General features: G+C 43.3%; 1 protein-coding gene across 2 annotated transcripts in view; it reads left to right on the top strand.

Annotated features, from left to right (window-relative positions):
* The first annotated feature begins 3705 nt into the window (after positions 1-3705).
* The window catches only part of C8H1orf226 (chromosome 8 C1orf226 homolog), a 344250-nt gene continuing 322897 nt past the window's right edge, over positions 3706-25058 (top strand). For both annotated transcript variants that reach the window (XM_030936747.1, XM_030936746.1), the window contains exon 1: positions 3706-4221. In XM_030936747.1, coding sequence (XP_030792607.1) covers positions 4117-4221 — 105 coding nt within the window. In that variant the 5' untranslated portion in view covers positions 3706-4116. The remainder of the gene's footprint in view (positions 4222-25058) is intronic.

Here is a 25058-nt window from a genome sequence, read left to right as displayed (position 1 = left end):
TTAATGTGGGTAACCTGTCTCATATGGTGAAGCAAGGCAATGCACACGCCATGCTTAGCATGTCAAAGATGGCATTTATGATCAAAAGCAAATTAAGGCTGGGCGCAGTGGCTCATGATTGTAATCCCAGCACTTTGGGAGGCTGAGGTGGGTGGATCACCTCAGGAGGTCAGGAGTTCAAGACCAACCTGGCCAACATGGTGAAACCTCATCTCTACTAAAAATACAGGTGGGTGTGGCGGCAGGTGCCTGTAATCCGAGCTACTTGGTAGACTGAGGCAGGAGAATCACTTCAATCCAGGAGGCTGAGGTTGCAGTGAGCTGAGACTGTGCCATTGCACTCTAGTCTGGGCAACAAGAGAGAAGCTGCGTCTCAAAAAAAAAAAAAAAAAAAAAGAAAAGAAAAGAAAAAAAAGCAAATTACTTTTCTCAATTCCAAATATGTGCTAAAAGTAAAGTTTGCTGTCAATTCATTTATAACCCATTACTGTGTGATAGAAAGATTACTGAGTTAGGAGCTCTAGTTCATAGTAATTTGATAGGCAAATTACTTAATCTCTCTGGGCTTCAGATCGTTGTTTGTCTTATTTAAAATGGAGGAGCTGGATTAAATTATCTCTGAAGTAACTTCCAGTTCTAAGGTTCCATGATGCAGGATTTTTTTCACAATTAATTTTTAAACAAAGTTAGCATAAGAAGTATTATATGATTGACAATTTATATTTTAATTAAATATACTTCGGATTACAATTTTTATCATGCAATGTTTAAAATACAGAAGGGTATGGAAACTGATACAAGTACCTGTCATTCACTATAAGAAATAAAACTTGAGGCCAGGCGAGGTGGCTCACGCCTGTAATCCCAGCTTTTTGGGAGGCCGGGGTGGGTGAATCATTTGAGGTCAGGAGTTTAAGACCAGCCTGGCCAACACAGTGAAACTCTGTCTCTACTAAAAATCCAAAAAAAAAAAAAAAAAAAAAAAAAAAGGAAAGAAAAAGAAAAAGAAAAAAATTAGCTGGGCATGGTGGCACATGCCTTTAATCTCAACTACATGGGGGGCTGAGGCAGGAGAACTGCTTGAACCTGGGAGACTGAGGTTGCAGTGAGCGGAGATCATCTCACTGCACTCCAGTCTGGGTGACAGAGTGAGACTCCATCTCAAAAAAAAAAAAAAAAAAAAAAAAAAAAAAAACAGAAAGAAATAAATAACACTTGATTAATTTTTAAAAAATGGGTCTGGAAATGCCGTGGGTGAGATTTAGTTACATTTAAAGGTGTGAAAACAAGATTGAAATCATTGCCTAAAAAAAGGAAATTACTTTGGATGCCCATTGTTTCTGGAAGAAGGGTGTTTTCATGCCTATGTGGCACTGACGTTATATTAGGTGGAGGCTAAAGTAGAAACGAGACTCTCCCTTTTGGAACACTTCATATAACTGAAATGGAATGTATATTACCTTAGCAATACTATGTGCCTAAATAAAACATGGGTCTGATTTGATATGCATCTCATTTGTAGTATGAAGCTTTTCTTACCAATTCAGGCGTGCCAGAACCACTTCTTGACATAGAATTGACCTGCATTCAAATTCTGGTTCCTTTCCTTTCTACATGTGTGACCTTGGGCAAGTTATTTAAACCCCTCTGTGCCTCAGTTTGTGTGTAAAACAGGGCTAGCCTTAGAGTTGTGTGCATATTAAATAACACCTGGAAGACTCTAAGAACAATGCCTGACACATAGTGAAAGGGAATGATCATTATCTATTATTATTCAGTTCCATAAATAATTATTGGCTGTCCACTCTGTAGTAGTCGCTGTACTAGACCCTGAAATACCTTTGGGACTTCAGCCTTTTTGTTTGTGTTTTGTCTACAAACAATGTGTTACAGACTTAGATATGAAATTCTGATAAATCCAGCAGTCCAGTTAGACCCAAATTAATCCAGAAAAAAGGCCATTTGGAGTCAGGACATTTTAAATTCGGGAGAGAATATGAGATGTAAATGAAACAGTTACTTAAGGTCTTGCCTTTAAGTTATTGAGTTACTGCGCCAGGTTTTAGAGAGTACGTTCATGATGCATATTAAAACCACTTTGACATTCAAGGAGTCAAACATGCCTGATTAGACTTTCATGTCCTGTATTTATAAAAAGGTTAGTGGTGCATTCCTTCAGTGCAAATTATTTTTGGTTCTTACTAACATTTATGAATATAATAAAATCTATACAGCACCATGTATGTGGTTAATTTGCCCACATCATCAGTTTGCTTTTATTTAAGGAGATATCCAAGAAGTTGCTACATCTTGACCAGTAATTTCAGCAGTTAGGGAATAGGCAATATCTAGTTAAGGGCAATTGTACTTTAGCACTATGAGACAAAATGAGAAATGCAATCACGGCAATAATGTATTCTCCTGTATAAATCTGTCATGGAAATGGTATAAGAAGACATACCTTTTACAAGCAGTTTCATTGTTATGCTTTATGGTGATTCCAAGCCTGGCCTATACAACAAGCAATTAATAATGTTTGGTCTGCAAGTTGTCTTGGGTGGATATGTACACAGGACACTAAAAGTAGGTTTAAGGTGATGAATTCAACAGAGAATCTGACCATTTGGTCTAAAGGATCTCATATTTGACTGGCTTTGGCACTGGCTTGACTGGTTACCTTCCGAGATTTTGGAGTTAACCATGTATATAACCGCTATCATGCAACTCTACCTATGGTGTTTTGACAGACACTGAATACTTGGCCATGAACTCCTCCTATAGCTCCTTTATTTGCATATCTTGCATGCACCGTTAAGAAACTGAACACATAGGACACAACCCTTCCATTACCCGATATCTGCCAAGATGGAGATAATTAGGCAACTTTTCTCAGAAACTCTTGATGTAAAGGAGAAAAGTGACTAGGTCCCTTCTTAACAATAGGCAAATTGAGCTCCAGCATTTACTAGGATGGGAACCATAATACGCTGGCCGGAAATAACTTGGAAGCTCATTTTGTCCATACCCAATTGTATAGATAGTCAAGAATATAAAAATATTCTGCATTCTCTTGTCCTTAGTACTCCTTTCTGCCTTCCCCATTTCTACAAGGCTGATGGCTTTTAAATGTTAAAATGCTCCCTAAAAGCACCCCATAAGCCTTATTACACAAGTCACATAGGAACAAAGAGCGCCTAAGATAGTCCTCCATTTGGGCGCAGTCTTGCCTTCTGAGAAAGGGGACTTTAAGAATTAATGAGGGCCCAGATTTGGGATATCTGGGGCAAGACTTGGACCTTACTGGTAAAACACGAAAACAAAACAATAAACACGGCCCCTCCCCCCTCTCCAAAAACAAAAACAAAAACTTCAAGGCCATGCCGCCGCGGCCATCAGTAGCTCCGGCTCAGAATTTGACCGTTAAGAAAAGGAAACTAGGCTGAGCTAGGCCACCTGAGATCCCGGCCGTCTGGGGCCGGGGCGAAGTTGCCGGCGTCGCGCGGCTGGGGGCGCCAGCAGGGCCCGGCGCGGCGATCTCGGGGACTTTCACCTGCTCGGCTGGCAGCGCGGGCTGCGCGGGGGCGGACCCGGCGGCGGGCGGGGCCTCGGCGCTCGGAGGGAGGAGCCAGCCCGGGTCCGCCCCGCAGGAGGAGCCGCTCGCTGGCGGCTGATCCGGCGTCTCCGTGACAGGCACCCAGCTCCTCCGCCACCGCCACCGCCACCGCCACCGTCGCCTTTTCTTCTTAGTCCCAGGCCGTGCGTTCCACTGCTCTGGGGCGGCGCCGCGCCCAGTCCTGCTTCGGGCCGCGCGCCCCACCGCTTCCCTCCCCGGGCAGGGGAGCCGCGCAGCCCGCTCCCGCCGCCACCTCCTCCCCCGCCGCCCTCCTCGCCTGCAGGAATTGCGCGACCACAGCGCCGCTCGCGTCGCCCGCATCCGCGCAGCCCGCTGCCGCTCGGCCCTCGGCACCGCTCTGGGTCCGGCCGCTGCCTGCCCCGCGCTCCCAGGCCCCACCACGCGTCGCCGCGCCCAGCTCCAGCCTCCCCTCCCCCGGGTCTCGCCAGCCCCTTCCTGCAGCCGCCGCCGCCTCCGAAGGAGCGGGTCCGCTGCAGGTCACCATGCCCAGCAAAACCAAGTACAACCTTGTGGACGATGGGCACGATCTGCGGATCCCCTTGCACAACGAGGACGCCTTCCAGCACGGCATCTGCTTTGAGGCCAAGGTGAGGGGGCTCCAGGGAGGGTGCTACCTGTGGTGGCGGTGGGCGGTGGGGCATGTTTGAGCGGATGGGATGCACAGCCGTCCTGGACCCAGAGCTGGTGGGCTAGGCCGATTTGGGGGCCTTTCTCTTAGGGAGGGTGACTCTCCCTTCTGAGTCTGTAATTCCTCGGGCTCCTGCCCAGAACTGTTCAAGAGCAACTGCAAAGTTTGAGCGGTATTGCCTCACCTACCCCTTCGCACCTGCAGACTCCCCCATCCTTATCCGCCTAGGACTGGGTTGAGTTACTTCCCGGATCCCTCCTCCGGAGGAGAAGCCGGCGAGTGAGCGCAGCCTGGGCACCTGGTCCTTTAGAATCGGTTTAAGGGAGCTGTGGTGTTATTTACCTGCTGGGCTCCCAGGGAGAGGTGCTTTCAGGAAGGTCTTTTAAAAGAGAAATGCCTGCTTCCTAATTGAAGAAAAGAATACAGATTTTTTTTTTAACTTTTTTTTTTAACCGGGTCTGGGTGTCAGAGTCACTTCCTAAATGCCTAATTTGCCAGACTCCTCTCTCTGCATATGCCAGTCACTGAAGGGAGTGGTGAAAGCTACCCATTTGCTAGTTTTGTGGCTTAATGTTAAGTTTCAGCATCTAGTAGGGAACTGTTGCAGAAGAATTTAGCAGAGATGACTGGAATTTTCAGCGCTGAGGTCGGAGCCCCAGGTCCACCATTGGGGGAGGGGTGGAGCAGAAGCCTCGGTCCTGGACCATCAGGTGTGAGGAAGGCTGACTCCCTGTGATGCGCCTCCCTGAGTGAGGAGTTCTGGCCTCTGAAATTGCAGTGGCGGTTCCCACTGCCCATCACCAGGAAAGAGTGCTTTTTCTGTGGAAAAGTGTTCTGCTCTTCCTTCAAGCCCCTTAACCTCCTCTGTGACGTAGAGACCCAGGGACTTTCGGCACCTATAGTGTGCCTGTCGGTGAAAAAGTATTGCCCCTCTAAGTAGGCTGGGTCTTGCTGGTTTTGAAAACGTTGTACTTTGGATGTGATGACAATTTGACTCTTTGTTCTCTTTTTCTCTTTCATGATGGTGTACGTGCAGGCTGTTAGCATCTCATGAAAGGATTATTCCATCAGGTGTCTTCTTCCTTCAATTCACACATTTTTCGAGTATCAGACATGTGCCTAGTGTGGTCAGTTTCTTTAGAATTTTTTTCTTTCTCATGTAGATGGGTGAGTTGGTGAAGCTCACCTTTTTTTCCCCTGAATAACCTTATCCCAGCCATATTTGCTGGAGCTAGGAGAACTGCCTCCCCCAGCCCCCTGAAACATTAAACCCTGCCGTGGAATGCAGAGCTGAATTACTGGGTATGGCTGGGACAGAGTGGGGCTGCGGCCAAGATCTTATCTCACTTCTCTCATCTCTCAGAATAGATCTGGTCGGTGGGTCTAAGATGGGATGCTTGGGTTAATTTTGGTCCAGGCCTGTTGATTTGGTGAGTGGGGGTTTTTATTTTAAAGTATGAGTTTTCCTCAGGATCATGATTTAATTTTCTTGGACATACATAAACTGGGGAATTGGCTTGTGTTTTGTTTGGTTCACCAGTACCCTGTTTTACAAGTAAGAGTTAGTAAGAAGGGAGATCAGATTTAAAGTGTTTTAAGACTGAGCATGGTGGCTATTTCCTGTAATTCCAGCACTTTGGGAGGCCAAAGCGGGAGGATCACCTGAGCCCAGGAGTTAGAGACTGCAGTTAGTTATGATTGCACCACTGCACTCCACCTTGGGTGACAGAGTGAGACCCTGTCTCGGATAGATAAATACGTGTATTTTAAGCCTTTTTATTTTCTCACAGTTCAGTCCTCTGCTTTTGGTCCCCAAAACCTAGTGTGCCTAAGAATAATCAGGTGAGGGGGTTAACAAGTTTGAGTCTTGCCACACCCCAATTTTAATTCGATGCATCTTGGGGGAGCCCAGGACTATGTACCTCTAACAAGCATTCCAGGTGATTTAATGCAGGCGATTGTGGCCAGACTTTGAGAAATATTGAGAAATATTGGGCTTGAGGGTTGCCTCCAACTTGCTCCCTTTCCCAAATGTACAGTTTCTTTTCTAAGCAAATGTCTGGGGGCTTTGTGATGTAGTTCCTATAGTAACTTCCCCGGATTCACAGGCAGTGGTGGTCAGTGAAAGGAGAGGGAGCTGCAGTTGGTCCAAGCTGTTTTCCCAATACAAATCTGAGACATAGGGGACTAAGGATCCTTCTTTGAGAGAGATGAGGCAGAGAAGAAAGTACAGGAGCATACGGTAAGGGGAGTGGTGGACCTTCTTTGGGAAAGGCTGACTTTGAGGACCAGGTCCTAACTCTCAGATCTTTGTAACTGATGCTGCACCCTGGCACATTCAAACACCATGTTAGTCAAGACCTGAGCAGAGGTAGAAGCACAAGCTTTTCTGTCCTACATGCACCTGGTAAGAGCCTTTTCTGGCTGTTTTCAACATCCCTGCAGAGCAGTGTCTGTGCAACTGCACAATCACTGGGATTTCAGGGTTAAATCCACATCACAGTCTTCCCTTGTTTTGGAAAAATGCAGGCTGGGAAATGCAAATGTATTATTGTTGCCTTGTTAGGTACCCTTGGAAAATGAGTGCAGCTCTTTCTCTCCCAAGGGCTGGCAGTTTTTCAGAATCAACATTGGATTGAGTGTTCCTCTGGATGTATGCCACTCATTTTCAGGGTTCTGCAGAGATTGAAAGGTATGCGGTTAGGATCGAAGGACATCTGGGTGGCAGAGGTTCTGTGCACTTAAAAAACATGCATTTAGTTATCAAGTGCAATCCTGGATTTTTTCACCTGCAGTACCTCATTTAATTCTCACTACTTCCCTAGGAGATGGGTCTCCTTATGTCAATTTTATAAATGAGGATATAGGCTCAGGGAGGTTGTTGTGTGCCTTAGTGCTCACAGCTGTGTATGACAAAGCCAAGATTTAAGCCTGGGCTTTGACTTCAGACTCCCAAATCCAGTGCCTTTTCATTCAATAATTTTTGTGGAATATTCACTCTATGTTGGCCACGGGTTTGATTCACAGCTCTCTAGTGGAGTGGTCTCAGGTTGCTGGCCTCTAAGACTCTGGTATAGGAAATTATTCAAACATACATGTATGCATACATTTATTTATTTATTTATTTAGAGATGGAGTTTCGCTCCTGTGGCCCAGGCTGTAGTGCAATGGCATGATCTCACTTCACCACAACCTCCAACTCCCGGGTTCAAGTGATTCTCCTGCCTCAGCCTCCCGATTAGCTGGGATTACAGGCATGCACCAGCATGCCCAGCTAATTTTGTATTTTTAGTAGAGATGGGGTTTCTCCGTTTTGGTCAGGCTGGCCTCGAACTCCCGCCCTCAGGTGATCTGCCTGCCTCGGCCTCCCAAATGTTGGGATTACAGGCATGAACCACTGTACTCGGCTCAAACTTTTAATGCTTGGCCGTTTCCAGATTTGCCTTTGGGCTGAGAGCTGCTTGCCAGGGAAACCTGCTGTCTGTGTTCAGAGTGGGCACCTGGCTTACTGACTGATGCTGGCGGGTGGGTAAATCTTACATGACCTGAGAGCCTGTGGCTCCTTAGTACCTGCCTCCTGATCTCCCAGTATGTCTTCCTGGTGGCCAGTGTCATCAACTGTCTCTCCTCTCTTGGTGAGAAAGAGACTTTTAATGCTAATGGTACAAAGGATAATAAGAGTATTAATAATAGTTACGTCTTATCTGTAGGTGATTTTTGATTTGCATGGGACTTTTACATACAAAGACTTTTCCTCGTATAGAAAGAGGCACATTAGTGTTATCTCGATTTTTCAGACCAAAAAATGAGGATCAGAGAGATTAATTTGTCCAGAGTTGCAAATTGGTATATCAGCTAATGATATTTATTGAGCACTTACTATGTGCCATGCGTTATTCTAGCCACTGCCTCACTTAATCCTCACACTCCAGGGCTTTTGACTCCAGGTCCATGATTCTTTCACCTCCTCCAAGGCTCACTTAATCCTGAAGTATTAATAGTTGCTTCCTTTGTAGTCCTAACACTCATTGCCTAGATTGTTCCCTTATATCTGTGTGTATGATACAGATGGTCAGAACTGGAAAGCACCATGGCTCATCTAGTACAACACCCTCACCCCATCATTGGACAGATGAGGAAATTGAAGTCTGGAGGGGAAGTCATGGACCCAAGGTCACATAGTCAGATAATAACAGAACCAGGACTTATCCCTGGTTCCCTGGCTTCAAACTGGTTTCAGTTATCCATCACTTGAAAACAAACTACCTTGAGACTCAGTAGCTTGAAACAATAACTGTTTAGTTTGCTTATGAATCATGACTCAGGAATTGAGGCAGAGCTTGGCTGGGCTGTTCTTCTGTTGCTTATGGTGTTGACTGGATCACTCACTTTGCTGTATTCATCCACAGCTAGGCTGGAATGTTCAGGAAGGCTTCACTCACATGACTGTGCCTTGGTGGTCCTTCACATGACTATTCTCTCCACTGTCTGGCTTGGATTTCCTCACAGCATGGTGGTGGCCCTTTTTCTGGGCAACTGGTTTTCAGTGGGGGGTGTTCCAAGCAGGAAAGCAGAAGCTCTTAAGGCTGGCCTTTCTGAGTTACATAGGGTCACTTCTGCCACATCCTGTTGGTCAAAATAGGCTATTGGGGAAGAGAAATAAGCCCCACTTCTTGATGGGAGAATGTCACATTCACATTGCAAGATTGCACGTGGGATGAGAGATATTGCTGAAGCTGTTTACCACACAAAATTCTGTTTTTTCCTCTCTGCATATATCTTCTCCAGTGATATGGAATGTTCTTTGAGGAGTCTCATGCCTCTGTGTATCTCCCCCTCCCAAGCCTCAACATCAGGTACAAACATAGTCACAATGAAAAATTGTCAAGTGGAAGAAATGACCAATTGTGGAAAGTCTGAAAGCAGTAAATATCATTGCTGAGTGATTTTGTGGTTTGAGAGCATTTGGTCAGATTGAAGCTGAATTCTCTGGCTGTATTTCCTTCCTTGCTACCTGGCTTCATTGGTTGATGGTTTCCCTCATGTGGATTTTAGAGACTCCAGTAACCTCAGCAGGATATCTGTGGATGCCTCTTAAACATACTACCATGAAGGCCTCCAGATGAATGACATTTGGTCACCATAAGTGGGGTATCCCTGACTCATCTGAGCCTGCATGGCATGGTACAGAGCTCTCAGAACCCATTCCACTATACACTGGGTGCTTATGTCCACTTTCTCCCTTCTCTCCACCCTAAGGGTCCTGTCTTCCAGGGTTTCTGGAACAGTAGCAATTTGGATTAAGGGTCTGATGTATTTTCCAATGTCATCATTAAGGAGGAGACATAGTTCACTTTCTTATGCCTTTCCAGATGCTTTTAAGAACACTTATCTTCTGCCCAGACCACTTTTTTTTTTTTTTTTTGGTGGGGGGCAGTGAGTTCCAAAGATACAGTACTGCTCTGAAATGACACCTGTTTTATTTGTCCTTACATTGCTCTCAGGTATCCCAGTATGTTACTCCACACCTGGTATTCTTGGGATTTGATGGACAAGTCTATTTCTACATTAGCCGTACATTTCATTATTTTATGGCTTTCAGTCGTAGCTCTGAAATGGCTTTCAGACATTTGCCCACAATGTCCCAGTTCTTTTTAGTGGTCACAATCATGCAGCCACATCTAATGATGACCTTTGCCAGTTATCTGTAGCTAGGACCCTAATCAGACTTGACTCACTGTTTACTATTGCCTAATCATAATGCTGCTACTCCCAAGACTCAAACTTTCAGAATGCTTTCGCTGGCTATAATTACCTGCCTTTCCTTTATACCTTTGTTGCCTTGAGGATGCTCTTAGCTCCGCAATGACCTTTTTGCTGCCGTCGTCCTGCTGTCTACCCTCCCCGACAGCCTGGGACCATGCCCATGGCCCTTCCTTCCTGCCTTTTTGCCCTACCCTGCAAACTTGATCTTTGCTACTTTCCTTCTTGCTTTCTGTTTTTGGAAAAGGCCATTTATATATTTTATTTGGAGAAATGTCTATTCTGATCCTTTGGCCATTGAAAAGTTGGATTGGCTTTTTACTATTGAGTTCCCTCCTTTCCAATAGTTTTATTGAGATGTAGTTCACATACCATACAATTCACTAATTTAAACTGTACAATTTAGTGATTTTTAAGATATTACAGATCTGTGCTACCAGCACCACAGTCAATTTTAGAACATTTTCATCACATTAAAAAGAAACACTAGGCTGGGTGTGGTGGCTCACGGCTGTAATCCCAGCGCTTTGGGAGGCCGAGGCGGGTGGATCACTTGAGGTCAGAAGTTCAAGGCTAGCCTGGCCATCGTGGTGAAATCCCATCTCTACTAAAAATACAAAATTAGCTGGGCATGGTGGCACACTCCTGTAATCCTTACCACCTGCATCTGCCCAACCCTGAACAGCCACTCATCTACTTGCTGTCTCTAGATTTGCCTATTCTGAACATTTCATATTTATGGAATTATATAATATGTGGTCTTTTGTGTCTTACTTCTTTCCCTTAGCATCATGTTTCAGGGTTCATCTATAATTTATCAGTACTTAGTTCCTTTATATGGCTGGATAATATATCATTGTATGGATATACCACATTTGGTTTGTTCACTCATCAGCTGAGGCACATTTAGGTTGTTTCCATTTTTGCCTCTTAAAAATAATGCTGTAAACATTCATGTACAGGCTTTTGTACAGGCATGTTTTTATTTTTATTTTTTAAAATTTATCTTGGGTAAAATAAATAAAAGTAAAATGGCTGGGTCCCATGGTAACCATGTGTGACCCTTTGTGGAATTTCCAATGTGGCTGCATCGTTTTATCCACCAGCAGTGTGTTCATATCCTCACCAATGCTTGTCTGACTTTTTGATTCCAGCCATCCTCCTGGGTGTGAAGTGGTATTTCATCATGGTTTTGATTTGCATTTCCTTTTTGAATAACAGAATATCTCCTCATTCCCTAGCAAGCAGACTCAGAGAAAAAAAAAAAAAAAAGACTATCTTTTCATGTATTTTTTGGCCATTTATATATTTTCTTTGGAGAAATGTCTATTCTGATCCTTCGCCCATTTAAAAGTTGGATTGGCGTTTTACTATTGAGTTGTAAGAGTTCTTTATATATTCTGGATTCAAATCCCTTATGTAGATTTGCAATATTTTTACCCATTCTGTGGGTGGTCTTTTCACTTTCTTGGTATTGTCCTTTGAAACACAAAGTTTTAAATTTTGATGAAGTCCAATTTTTTTCTTTTTCCCTCATTTTGAGATCTGTCTGCTTTCCATGTCCTGTTAGTCTGCCCTTGTCCTCCTAATTATGCCCTTCACTCCCCACCCCCACCCTGGCACGGTTACGTCTCCTGGGCACTGACTTATTCCTCCCTGCCTAAGAATATGCTATGGCCTTCCCTCTATGAAACGTCTCTTCTTTCTGCCTCTTTCTTTAATTAACATGTTGTCTTTCTCTTCCTTTCACAGCTAAGCCTTGTGAGAGAGTACTCCACCCTCTGCAGTTTCTCAGTCTTCATTCAGTCCCTGGCCGCATCCTTCTGACTTCTGTCCTGGCTGCTGTACTGAAATTGCTCTGCTGCCCCCTCCTCTGTCCTCATCCTTTTTGACTTTTCTTCCTGAGCAGCCTGTCCTAGTCCTCCGTGGAATGCCTCATTGGGCTCTCTGTGCCTGCTTGCAGTCAGTCAGCCCCCTGCCCCTGCCCATACCTCCTTCTTTTGTGGCTGTTCTACATCCTCCCTTTGCCCTCTACCGTGAGTGCTCCATTCCCTCTCCTTTGGATTCTGTCTGTTCCCACTCTTCTGTTATGCAGGCTGCTGGCTCTCTACTTCAGTCCAGACTCTGCATCTTTATTTGCAGCTTCCTGCTGGTCATCTGTACCTGAATGTGTTGCTGTCCCCATCACTCAACAAGCTGGAAATCAAATTTCTCTTCTGACTTCATTGTCTTTTAACGACCCCACCATCCTCTTGGGCACGTGGGCCTGACGCTTTAAAGTACTCCTTGTATTCTTTGATTTAACAGCCAACTCAAATTTGCTGTTTACTGGGTACCTATGGTGTCCAGGCTCTACTCTCCTGTACCCCACACCAAGTCAGGTGCCAAATCCTCTTGAATGTTCCCAGTGACATCCATCCATGTGCCCTGGCTGATCCATCATCAGTTCAGATGCTCCACCCCCTCCCCTGTTATCAGGGCCATCAATAACCTCCTGAAGGCCTCCAGTGCCCCACTTGTTCTCTGATCCCTCTCATCCTTAAACTTTTGCCCTATCAATTTTCTTGAAATGGTTATCCTCCCACTCAAAAACATGAAAAGTTTCTGTACTTACATATAGTTCTAACCGAAATTCTTAGTATGATATTCAAGACTGTTTTTGAACAATTCCCTTTAATCACCCTGGGCTTCAACCCAACTGTAGTATCCACCATTCCCTTAACCCTCACTGCAGTTTCCCACTCAGTTCGCAAGTCACTCCATGAAGTGGATGTTACCAGTCCCACCTGCTTTATATTAGAGCTGCTTGCCCTGTCCGATTTTCATCCCTGCATTGTCATTGTCAGGGTCCATATCACTGCCCCCGTGTCTTCCACAGCACTGAGTACAGTGCCTTGTGCATAGATAATGTATTTTGAATGAAAGAGATGCTCCCTATAAGATGGCCAGGACCCTCCTGGGTCACCCAATGGTGAGAGGTGCCTTAATTGACTCCACACTCCTCCCCACCATTTTTCTTGCTTTAGTCTGGTAACTTCCGGTTGCCAGTGGCTTGAGGGACCTCCCTGGTGTGGCCTCTTTCTGATAACCCCAATCTCACACAGTGCTAATTCCTTCCAATGAAAATGCCAAGTAAGCATTTTTTTTCCCTGAATTAAATAAAATTCCAGTAATGAATGTCAAATGGAATTAGAATCTGAATATAGAACATATGGCCAATTTCAGGAGTAGGTAATTGTCATTTCTCAATTGTCATTTATGTAAGAAACATTTTCAACTTGTTTTCTCATTAATGAATTGATGTCTTTTTTTTTTCCTAATTCATGGCTTATTTTCTTTAATTTGCTACTTTGCAATTTTTATGACATGAATTTGGTTGGTAGCATAGCATGGCATGGATTCAGGAGCCAAACTGTGTTTAGGTTCAAATCCTGGCTCTATCCCTCACTTGCTACGTGACCTTGTGTGAGTTATGTAACATCTTTCCTGTAGCATTCTCATTTGTAAAAAGAGGATACAAATATCTCATACTTCATAGGGTTAATGGGAGGATTGAATGAGTAGTACCTGTAAATGGCCTAGCATCATGCGTGGCACAGAGTTGGCTGCTGTTTTTATTACTGTTATTAAGTCCTACAAGTTGCAATTTAAGTTTCATCTGTGCATGGTTTTAATTTATGGAATATTCAGACACTCTGTTCTTTTATAAGTCAGAGACCTAGTCATGTATTATCTTCATTATACATGCCTGCTTAAAAAATCTAGCTGTAGCTACTCTGATTCCTAAGGTTGCAAATCAGACAGCATGACTACTTTGTGGGCTTAAAATAGCTGTCAGCCTCCTTGGGAAGGAATACAAAGGGGTTAACTAGGTTCTGGTGCATGCCACCATCACATTTGTTCCAGCCCTTTAATCCTTGTCAGGATTAAAAATCACAGAATCTTAAGTACGGTGTTGTCTGTCTTCACTTGTCTTTCTCTGAATTTCTTGGATAAATATTTCTTTAGGCAGAGGTAATCTAAGCAGAAGGAATCTTCTGTCATGGGATTAATTAATACCTTGTGATGCTTACATTTCCCCTTACAATTTTTTATATTCAGCATCATGTTTCCTTTTAAGCGCTGGAGCAGCTGACTTTAAACGTTATTTAAAATGGCACTTCCAGCAAGTTCAGTGCCCAGAGAGTGCTGGAACACTTTAGAATTCCTACCCCGCCACCCCTTGTGTATAGCCCTGTTGGTTTTCTCTAGTGAGGCTTAAGTGTCTCACCCCTTTGTGGTCCATCCATGAAAACTGAGGAGAGTGGCTACCCCCATTTATTCTTGAAACTAAGTGCTTTCCAGGGGGAACTTGTTTAAATGAGCAGTGTTGAGTATTGAATGAGACCTGGGAATCCCTACTAAGGGGCCCACCCTTGGGAGTAAGGGAGTGACCAAGAAGGGAGCTCCCCAACCCCACAGCACCCTGTAACATTCTGAATTCCCTCAGCACATGAGTGTGTTGGGGAGAGGGAAAGAAGACAGCGAGGAGACCATGAGAAGTGCTGTTTGCATGCTTGTAGAATTATCATGCATCCATATTCTGTGCTACTCTTCCCTGCTAGTTCCATGTGTGCATTGTGTGTCTCCTTAATTAGGCTACAAGCTCCTCAAAGGTCAAGGGGACTCCCTAACTCGCTTGCCTCATGCTAGCCACACCGTAGAAAGATAACATAATTACTGTCATTTAGAAAGTGCTTACTGTGTTCCAGGGACTGTGCCAAGCTCTTTCTATGAAACGATTAATTTAGTTCTCCCAACAACCATGCTAGTTAAGGTATTATCATTATTTGTATCTTCTAGATGAAGAAGCCAAGGTAGTGTGGCTCAGGGTGTCTCCACTATGAACTCTTGTGCTGTACATATCATTCAAAATACCAAGAGCTAATGTTTTTCAAGTCCTCACTGTGTTCTGTGCATTGTTCTAAGCATTTTACATGTATTAACTAATTTAATCTTTACAGTGGCCCCTATCCCATGAGGATAGGTATTATTGTTCTAGTTTTTCAGAGGAGGGTCTTTTAGGTTGGATTGAATAGGCAAATGGTCTGTTGAAGGTGATCTTAGTCCTTTCCATTGTGGCTGTGTCTGGGACCCAGGTCTGCTGTTCTGTGCCATTGGGCAATGGCTCACCTGTAAAGACTTTTCTGGGCCATGTTGATGTTGTCCAGATAAAGAAATGAGCCATCAGTGACTAGGTGGAAATGCTGGAGAAGGGGAAGGAGAGGAGCTCTGGGAGGCCCTTCCTGGAGGGTGTTATTCTTGGCTGGGCTCTTGCCTGTGCATTTCCTGTTCAGTGTGGCATTTCACTCCTCTCAATGTCCACGCCCTTTTCCTTGCCTTTCCCAGCCTTTTTTTTTTTTTTTTTTTTTTTTTTTTTTTGTCTTTTGAGATGGGATTTTACTCTGTTGCCCAGGCTGCAATGCAGTGGCATGATCATGACTCATTGCAGCCTTGACCTCCTGGGGCTCAGGTGATCCTCCCAGCTCAGCCTCTCAAGTAGCTGGGACTACAGGCATGTGCCACCATGCCTGGCCGATTTTCATGTGTGTGTGTGTGTGTGTGTGTGTGTGTATATATGTATATATGTATTTTTTTTTTTTTTTTTTTGTAGAGATGGGTTTTCACCATGTTGCTCAGACTGGTCTGGAACTCCTGGGCTCAAGTGATCTGCTCACCTCAGTCTCCCAAAGTGCTGGAATTACAGGTGTGAGCCACTGTGCCTGGCCCCACTTCTATTTTTTTCCTGTATTCCATTTTTAAAAAACTTTTATTTTAAGCTCAGGGGCACATGTGCAGGTTTGTTACATAGGTAAACTTGCATTATGGGGGTTTGTTGTACAGATTATTTCATCAATCAGGTATTAAACCTAGGACTCATTAGTTCTTTTTCCTGATCCTCTCCCTCTTCCCAACCTCTACCGTCTGAAAAGCCACAGTGTATGGTGTTCCCCTGTATGTGTCCATGTGTTCTCATCATTTAGCTCCCACTTATAAGTGAGAACATGCAGTATTTGTTTTTTTTTTTTGTTCCTGCACTAGTTTGCTAAGGATAATGGCTTCCAGCTCCATCTATGTCCCTGCAAAGGACATGATCTCGTTCTTTGTTATGGCTGCACAGTATTCCATGATGCATATGTACCACATTTTCTTTAGCTAGTCTATCTATCATTGATAGGCATGTAGGATGATTCCGTATCTTCACTATTGTGAATAATGCTGCAATGAACATATGCGTGCATGTGTCTTTATAATAGAATGATTTATATTTCTCTGGGTACATACCCAGTAATGGGATTGCTGGGTCAAATGGTATTTCTATCTTTAGGTCTCTGAGGAATCGCCACACTGTTTTCCACAATGGCTGAACTAATTTACACTCCCACCAACAGTCTATGAATGTTGCTTTTTCTTTATAACCTTGCCAACGTCTGTTATTTTTTGACTTTTTAGTAATACCCCTGTTGACTGGTGTTAGATGGTATCTCATTGTGGTTTTGATTTGCATTTCTCTAATGATCAGTGATGCTGAGCTTTTCTTCACATATGCTTATTGGCCCACCTCTATTTTTGAGGACAAGTTATCTCCACTCAGAGGCCCCAGGGTGCCTCTGGTAGAGTACAAAACGCTGAAAAGCTCATTCCCAGAGATGTTGCCTTTTGGATTGGAAATCTCAGTCTACCATGCACAATGGAAAAGCTCCTTGATTGTGTCCTTTTTTTCTATCTTGACTATAAACTCTTTGCTTTTTCTTTTGGTTTCTTTGGGTGGGAAGAAGCACTCATGTAGAAACATTTTATTGTTCTGTGGAGAGGAAGATTAATGTCTCCTGTGGACCAAGTGACAGGTAACATTATCTTGCCACACACAGCCTCCACTGTAACTACATTTTCAAACTGGCTGGTTTTTTTTGGAGACAGGGTCTCACTATATTGCCCAGTCTGATCTCAAACTCCTGGGCTCAAGCAATCCTTCTGCCCTGGCCTCCCAAAGTGCTAGCATTACAGGCGTGAGCCACTGTGCCTGGCCTCAAATTGGCTCTTTAATGTGGCTGGATTTCTTAAATTTGGCAGCCCAGATTAAACAGACGATATTCTGGGCACCTATATCCAAAGTATGATTGAAATTTTACCTTTACTCAAAGTCACTTAAATGCATTTTTTTTCCTCCTCCAGATCAAGGATTTTGCAGCTTCCACAGATGAAGGAAATCACCTGCAAATTCTTTTGATTAATTAGAGCAGGTGTTTTAGTCTTTGGAGTAATCACAATCACCTGAAAACTAGTAAAAATACAGAGGCCTAGGCTTGTTGAAGTAGCATAGGGCCTGAGTGCCTTTACCAAGTTTTCCACCACGTGATTCTGATGGACACTTTAGTTTGAGACCCACAGCATTAGAGCACTGGTTCTTAAACTTGGCTGCTCATTGAAATCTCTGTGGAGTTATAAAAACAAAATGATAGCTAAGTACTCCTAGTGATTTTGATTCAGTTAGTATGGAGTGCAACCTGGGCATTGTGATTTTTCTATCTTCTGTTTCTTTGCTGAGACTTTTGACTTTTTAATTGGTTTCAAGCATATTCATAATTGCTTGTTGAAGCATTCTTAGGACTGCTTTAAGACCCATGTCAGGTAATTTTAATATTATCTGTCATCTTGACTTTGGCTTCTGTTGATTGTCTTTTCTCATTCATGTTGAGATTCTCCTGGTTCTTGGAGTGACGAATGATTTTTTACTGAAACCTGGACATTTTGGATATTATGTTATGAGCTTTGGGTCTTATTTAGATCTTCTAGCAGGAGAGCCTCACTACTCTCAGGTGGGGTAGAAGTCTAGGTTATTCACTAGGCCTCAGCTGATACCATCCTATTTGGAAGGGGTAGGGGTACCTCATTACTGATTCCACATGACCACCACTAATACTGGCCTTAATACCACTGGGTTGGTGGCAGAAGTTCAAGGTCTCCACTTGGTCTCCTCTGACACCCCAGCAAGGAGGTGGAGGAGGCCTTGTGTTTCCAGGTGAGGTAGATGTTCCAGCTTCCCATTTGGTGTTGTCACTATCGGGAGGGAGGTGAGATTGGAATATTTGATTACAGCCTGGTGAGGCAGAAGTCTAGTTTCCCCACTCGGTTGGTGAGGTTGGGCCACAGTTTTTTTCTCTTCTCTTTTTCTTCTTTTTTGAGACAAGGCCTCACTCTGTCACCTGGGCTGGAGTGCAGTGGCATGATCATGGCTCACTGAAGCCTCAACCTCCCAGGCTCAGGTGATCTTCCCACCTCAGCCTCCCTGGTAGCTGAGACTACAGGTGGGTGCTACCACGCCTGGCTAATTTTTTGTATTTTTTGTTGGGTTTTGCCATGTTGCCCAGGCTGGTCTGGAACTCCTGGGCTCAAATGATCCACCTGCTTCAGACTCCCAAGGTGCTGGATTACAGATATGAGCCTCTGTACCCAGCCCATAGTGTTTTTTGTGGTATTTTTCTGGAGTGGAGCTGTTACTGTTGGAAAATTGTTTTTGTCATACTCTGCTGCCCCTTTCCTGGTCATTTGGTTAGAGAGAACAGGCTTTCTTGGGACTGTTTGTGTTTTGTCTGTGTCTTTTGGTGTTTCCACGTCTCCAGGTTCTCCAGCAACCAGTCTGGGAGATGTGAGGCTAAAAGAAAATGCAGGGAACTCGCTGCTGTGCCATCTCTTGGGTGCTGAGGTCCCTAGCTTCTCTGTCTTCTCTCCATCTTTCAGATTCTTCTCCTGCTTGTTTTGTGTATAATGTCTGAACTTTTTAGTTCTATCTCAGAGGAATAGGGGAAGGTGTTTCTAGTTCATTTTTGTGCAAGTGGGAATTCTCCATATTGGGAGGCTCCCCAGATGATTCTAATCAAATCAAATCAAGCAGGAACATTTGAGAATCATAGGGTGAAAACATTGGAGCAGGCAAAGGAAGTTTCAGTGGGAAGACCAAGAAGAACTAGGGTCCTCCCCAAGTGGTGGTCTTTATGAATCACTGTGTACTGCCTCATAAATTCTTATTTCACTAATATCCACTTTCCTCTCATGGGTTTGTTGAGTTCTCCTTAGATTTCTTTCTTCGTGTAGCCCTTTCCAAGTCTGACTCCTGTTCCCTGAATTTGCATTCCTAAATGCAGATGTAGAAATGGATCCAGTCTACAGGAAGCATTTATTGTGCATCTACCATATTTGGGACACAGTGCTTGGTGTTGAAGGCCAGAGAGAGATGAGACAAGCCTGGTGACTTGAAGGATGTCAGCCTGGCTGGGAAGATACTGACACATGGAAAGATAGGCACATTATATTATTAGGTATTAATCACATACTATGTGCTGGGCATTCTGCTAGGTGTTTTATAAACTTTCTGATTTAATTCTTTCAACTGTGCTGCCAGATGGGTGCTATTTTTCCTCTTTTATAGTTGCTGCTTCTGAGGGTCTGTCAAATCAAGTGACTTGACCAAGTTCACTTCATATCCAATTCTGGGACAAAAATGAGATCAAGGCTTTGGTGCTGAAATGAGGCCTTGCTTTTCACATGCAGCCATGTTCCACTGAGCTTTCTGTAGGGCGTATTCATGGGCGCCGCTGCGATGGAGCAGAGCTCATCCATTTTCCTGGACCCAGAACAACTTTTGGAGGCAGCTGTTAGTGGACTAGTCTATGGCTTTGGAAGGGTTATTTCAGGGGTTTTAAATGATGATTCTTGAGGTTTTAAAACATCCTTAGCAGCTCTGTGGAGGGTGATGGAGGGGGCAATAATAGGCCTGGAGAGACTGTCTAGGAAGCTCATCCTGTACTGCAGGCACAAGGTGGTAGTGGTCGGAGCTAGGGATATTAGACAACAACTTCCTTTGTGTTCCCAGGCTTTTGTTAATATTTATCTGCAGTATAGCAGTTATTTCTGTCTTCTATACCCTCCCTTGCTTACCCTGAGTAGCTTTCCCTGGCTGGTGAGATCCTTATCTCACTGTATCTGACTTGCTTTTGAATTTCCAGAGCTTAGCACAGTGTCTGATGCCTTATAGGTGTGCCATTGGTCTTGAATGAATGAATCAATGCATGAAGTTGATAGTGTGGGTATACTGCTTCGCTCTTCACCACATTTACTGGGGTGCCTTGGCCAGGAGTGGGATCCCCAACATGGCTCTTACCCACTGTAGTGATTTTGCTTCCCCTGCCCAGCCCAACTGTCATCTGAGTCATGTTGGCTATATTTCACAAAACAGTTTTATGTAGAGAATCTGATGTTTAATGACTCCCCCCTCTCAGTCATTCCCTTGACAGAATGGTAAAGAGGTTTACGATGTGTGTTTCATTTTTCTTTTACTAAAGTTGAACTAGCTTGTAGCTGGCTTTGTAGTTGTAGGCGTAGGATGCATACAACAACTCCACGCTCATCTTGTGAGGGTTAGCTCAGCAAATACTAGTTTCTCACCTTCATCCAACTGTACCTGTGTGCTTCCTTGTATTACCACAGCACCATCTGATTTATAGTAGTGTTATTTGTATACTTAGCGTAGGGCCCCAAAAGGTGGTTGAACTTTTCTATTTTCTTTTTTTTTTTTTGAGACGGAGTCTCGCTCTGTCACCCAGGCTGGAGTGCAGTGGCGCGATCTCGGCTCACTGCAAGCTTCGCCTCCCGGGTTCACGCCATTCTCCTGCCTCAGCCTCCTGAGTAGCTGGGACCACAGGCGCCCGCCACCGCGCCCGGCTAATTTTTTGTATTTTTAGTAGAGACGGGGTTTCACCGTGGTCTCGATCTCCTGACCTTGTGATCCGCCCGCCTCGGCCTCCCAAAGTGCTGGGATTACAGGCATGAGCCACCGCGCCCGGCTGAAGTTTTGTATTTTCTGCAGCACTGACAGAGGGCCTGGTTTATAGTAGCCACTCAGTAAAGACACATAGGGGTGGATAAATTCAGCAAGAGTTTGGTGTGTTAGAGTGAGGCTGACATCCCTAGAATGCTATGGATGTCCAGTAGCTTGTGACAGTGATGCCCCTTAGTGAGTCTTTATTTCCTCTTTCCAACAGTAGCTTTAAGTTGTTTTCTGTTAAAAATATGTCTGAAGCATACACTTGAGGCTGCTGACTCACCTCATCTAAGGCAGTCTGAATGCATTGGATATGCCATGTGGGAGGGAGGCAGCCACCTCCCCATTCTCATTTACACTTTTTTCACTTTACACTAATTTGTCTACTCTATTCAGCATGGAGGCTGGGGTCTGAGAGACTGGAATGTGGCTTGGGAGAGTTCAGGACAAGCTGCAATGCCAATCCCATCCTTTATTGGATCACGGCCTTGAACTAGTCACTTTCATCTCTTTGTACTTCAGTCTCCCTCATCTGTAAAATAACAGAGCTGATTTAGAACCTAAATCTCAGAGGTGATCTCTGAGGTCCCTTCCAACTCCAGCACTCCATGATTCTGTATTTGATTCTTCCTGTGTATTCTGCAGACCATCCCCCTCTACCCAGTGAAGTCACATCCCAATTAATGCCCACGTACTGGCTGACAAATCAATTAGAGCAAACAGTCAGAACACAGCAAGACTGCACAGCACTCCACGTGCTTCTGGGCTGTGTAAAGTGCCTTCTCTCTTTGAGATGTGGGAGGAGGAAACTTGTGATCTCTGTCTTCCCTTAGCTGTTCATCAATATGTTGTTCAAATGTAACTACATATAAGCAGGATTTATCCATTACTAGTCTTATGTTCTCAAGTATTTATACTGTTTGCTGCTCTGTGAAAAAAATTCTTTAAAGTCTAGTCATCAATTTTACCCTATTGCAGCCAAAACAGAAGAATTTTGAAAAGCATCAGAACCCTATAGCATCAAATTCTGCAAAAAGGCAAAGGACAAAAAAGACTTAGTTATGATCTTGCATTTCTGTAGAAATTCAAGCAGGAAGAGGCCTATATGTGCTTGAGAGCCCCAGAGGTTGTCCCATGGGCCAGGGTCTTGGGCTTAAAAGCTGGCATTGTTGCTGACTGAGGGCTAACAGTTAACCTTGCTGCCTCGGAAACCTAATTTCATGTAACAGTGCTTTGCAACCCTGCTGCACCATAGGATCACCTGAGGAACTTGGTGAAAACATGGATACCCACTGCCCCTAGGGATTCTTATTTCACATGTTCAGGCTGGGTTCCTATCATCATCGTAATTTTAAAAACTCCCAGGTGATCTTGTCGTGTGCAGCCATAAGAACTGCTGATGTGTACACAGAATAAGGACATTTGTGAGCAGAACTGGGTTGTTCAGATTATCGAGCCTGATTTATAAGGCCAGAATTTCTTTTTATGGATTTACAATGAGGAACCTAATTAAAAAGAGTTACTGGATATACTTGGGGATACAAAACCAGCACTTATCTCGCTGCAAGTAGGAGGGTGGTGGTGAGGAGGGGGACAGATCTCCATCAAGAGGGTATTTGGGAATGTTTAATGGCAGCAGGCCAAGAGGGTTTGAGGTGTGCCCCAAAACAATGGTGATGATTTCCTCTTTGAGGCCAGATTATTCAGTCTGTAGGTCCAAGCCCTCCTTATACTACTAAGTATTTGGCTGGTCACTGCTAGCTGTGTGTCCAGACTGTGTGTGTGTGTCCAGGGCTGAGCAGCACCTCCTTCCCCTTCCTGTGGTAATGTATTTATGAATTTATGAATACATAGAGTCTGGTGACTGATACCTCTTTTGGTATCAGGGATTTTCTCTCCCTCTCACCATTCTCCTTCTCCTTCATCTCTCTTCCACTCCTTGTGTATTTTGTGTCTCAGACCTAGAATCAATCATTTCTCCAGGAAGACCTGGTATCTTTTAATGCAAAATTGTATTTCAAGACCATTATCTTGGCACCAGGGATGCTAATTTTTATTGAGTTGGCCATTGTCTATAGGTCTTTTTTGGTGAACAGAGCTAGGAAGCTACACAGAATGAAAGAGCAAGAATGAATGTGATAGATGTAAACATACTTGTATCATACTGATATTTCCAATATCTTAACTACTTCTGTATTTCATCTGATCTTTTGTCCACACTGAGAATTCTGGTTTTCAAATACATAGGGAATAACAGAATCCAATATTCCATAATTACTTGCTTTATCCTATGCTACACAATTAGGGATCTCAGAATAATAGTACAAACACCAGCACCAATTATGATTACTGAAAACAGTCCGAAACCTTTCAAAAAATATGTCATCTGTATCCTCCACCATCTTTTAAAATGGTTGTACTGTATTATTGTGATACTCTGAATAATGGTCCCTCAAAACGTATTCATGTCTTAATCTCTGGAATCTGTGAATGTTACTTTACATGACAAAGACTTTGTATATGTGGTTAAGTTTAGGATCTTGAGATGGTGAGATTATCCTGGATTATCTGGGTGGGCTTTAAATATAGTCACAGTTGTCCTTACAAGAGGAAGGTAGGGGAAGATTATACACAGAAGAGGAAAAGACAGTGTAACCATAGAGGCAGAGATTGGAGTGATATGGCCACAGCCAAGGAAGACTGGCAGCCTCCAGCAGCTGGAAGAGGTAAGGAATGGATTCTCCTCTAGAGCCTCTGGAGGCTGTGCAGCCTGCTGACACCTTGATTTAGGCCCAATGAAACTGATTTCGGACTTCTGTTCACCAGAGTTGTGAAAAAATAAATTTCTGTTGTCTTAAGCCTGTAACTTTGTCATAATTTGTTATAGCAGCCCCAGTTAACTAATACAATCATATAGTCATTACACATTGTAATATTTCCTTTTTAACCCTCATTTAGTTTTAGTTCTTCAGTAATTACATATTTAATACTTACTACCAATACTTACATTCTTGTTTCTGGTCACTTTTATTATCCAAAGTTCTTCTCTAGTATCCTTAGGAAAAGCTTATGGAAACAATATTCCCTGATTTTTTTTTTTTTCTGAATGTTGATAACATTTTATCTATGCTCTTTGTATGTGAAAGGTCAAAACTGCTGAATATGAAATCTGTGGTTGACATTTTTTAAAAATCTTAAGTGTTATTCCATCTACTTCTGGCATAAAGCTTGTAAATCTGATCTAATTTTCTTTTTCCTTATAATTTGTATACTGTTAAAATTAGATGCTGCCTAAATTATCTTTTGTAAAAAAAAAAAAAAAAAGTCTGGGAATTTTACTAGAGTATATGTTGATATTATTCTGAGTCAGTATTCTCAGGTACACAATATGTTCTTTCAGTGTCAGGTTTCAAATAGTTTTTTTCCAGGAAAGTTTTCACAGACTACTGTTTTTAGAATTCTATTCTTTGCTTTGGTTTTGTTCTTCCGGAACCCCCCCTTATCCATATGTTGGTTCTTCTTTGCCTATCTTCAATTTTTGTCCCTTTCAAATCCCTTTGATCTCTTTCTATTATTTCTTTTTAATTAAATTTCCCTAAGTTTCAGGCATTTTTTAGTTTTTTTTTCTTTTCTTTTTGTATTTCTTCTAGTTTAGTTTTTATTTCTAAAATAGTTTTCTTTTTTTTACTTTCCTTTCTTGAGTTTTGTCGCTTTATTTCTGAATTTTTCTAATTCTAATTTATGTTGTTCTTTCATGCCTTGCATAATTTAAAGTATTTTTAGCTTATTTAGAAATATGTCTTTTTGGCATGCTTTCACTATCACATATTTCTAAGGATGTTATTTTGTTCCTTATTCTCTCTTTTTTTATAGAAATGTTTATGGATTTGACTTTGTTACTTTTCTGTTGTTAATTTTTATGTAAACTTAGTTTTCCTGAATTTTAAAAAGGAGGGTTGGTTTGGTAGCATTTCTAACTGCACAGAGCTTGTTTTCATGGAGATTTTAAAAATGTGGTGGTTCTGTTTCTACCTCCCTCTTTTACCTGAGCCTTCTCTTTCCTTTGTCTCTGTTGCCTGTCCTGCTTCATTTTGATTCTGTTCCCAGCAGTTTTTCTTGGTGTGGGGTCCTGTCCTGGGCAGTCAGTTTTGAGTTCCTAGTGGCTTGAGTGC

The sequence above is a fragment of the Rhinopithecus roxellana genome, chromosome 8 (assembly GCF_007565055.1).
Source record: "Rhinopithecus roxellana isolate Shanxi Qingling chromosome 8, ASM756505v1, whole genome shotgun sequence".
In the NCBI taxonomy this organism is placed as follows: Eukaryota; Metazoa; Chordata; class Mammalia; order Primates; family Cercopithecidae; genus Rhinopithecus; species Rhinopithecus roxellana.
This window is presented reverse-complemented; position numbering and strand designations above follow the sequence as displayed.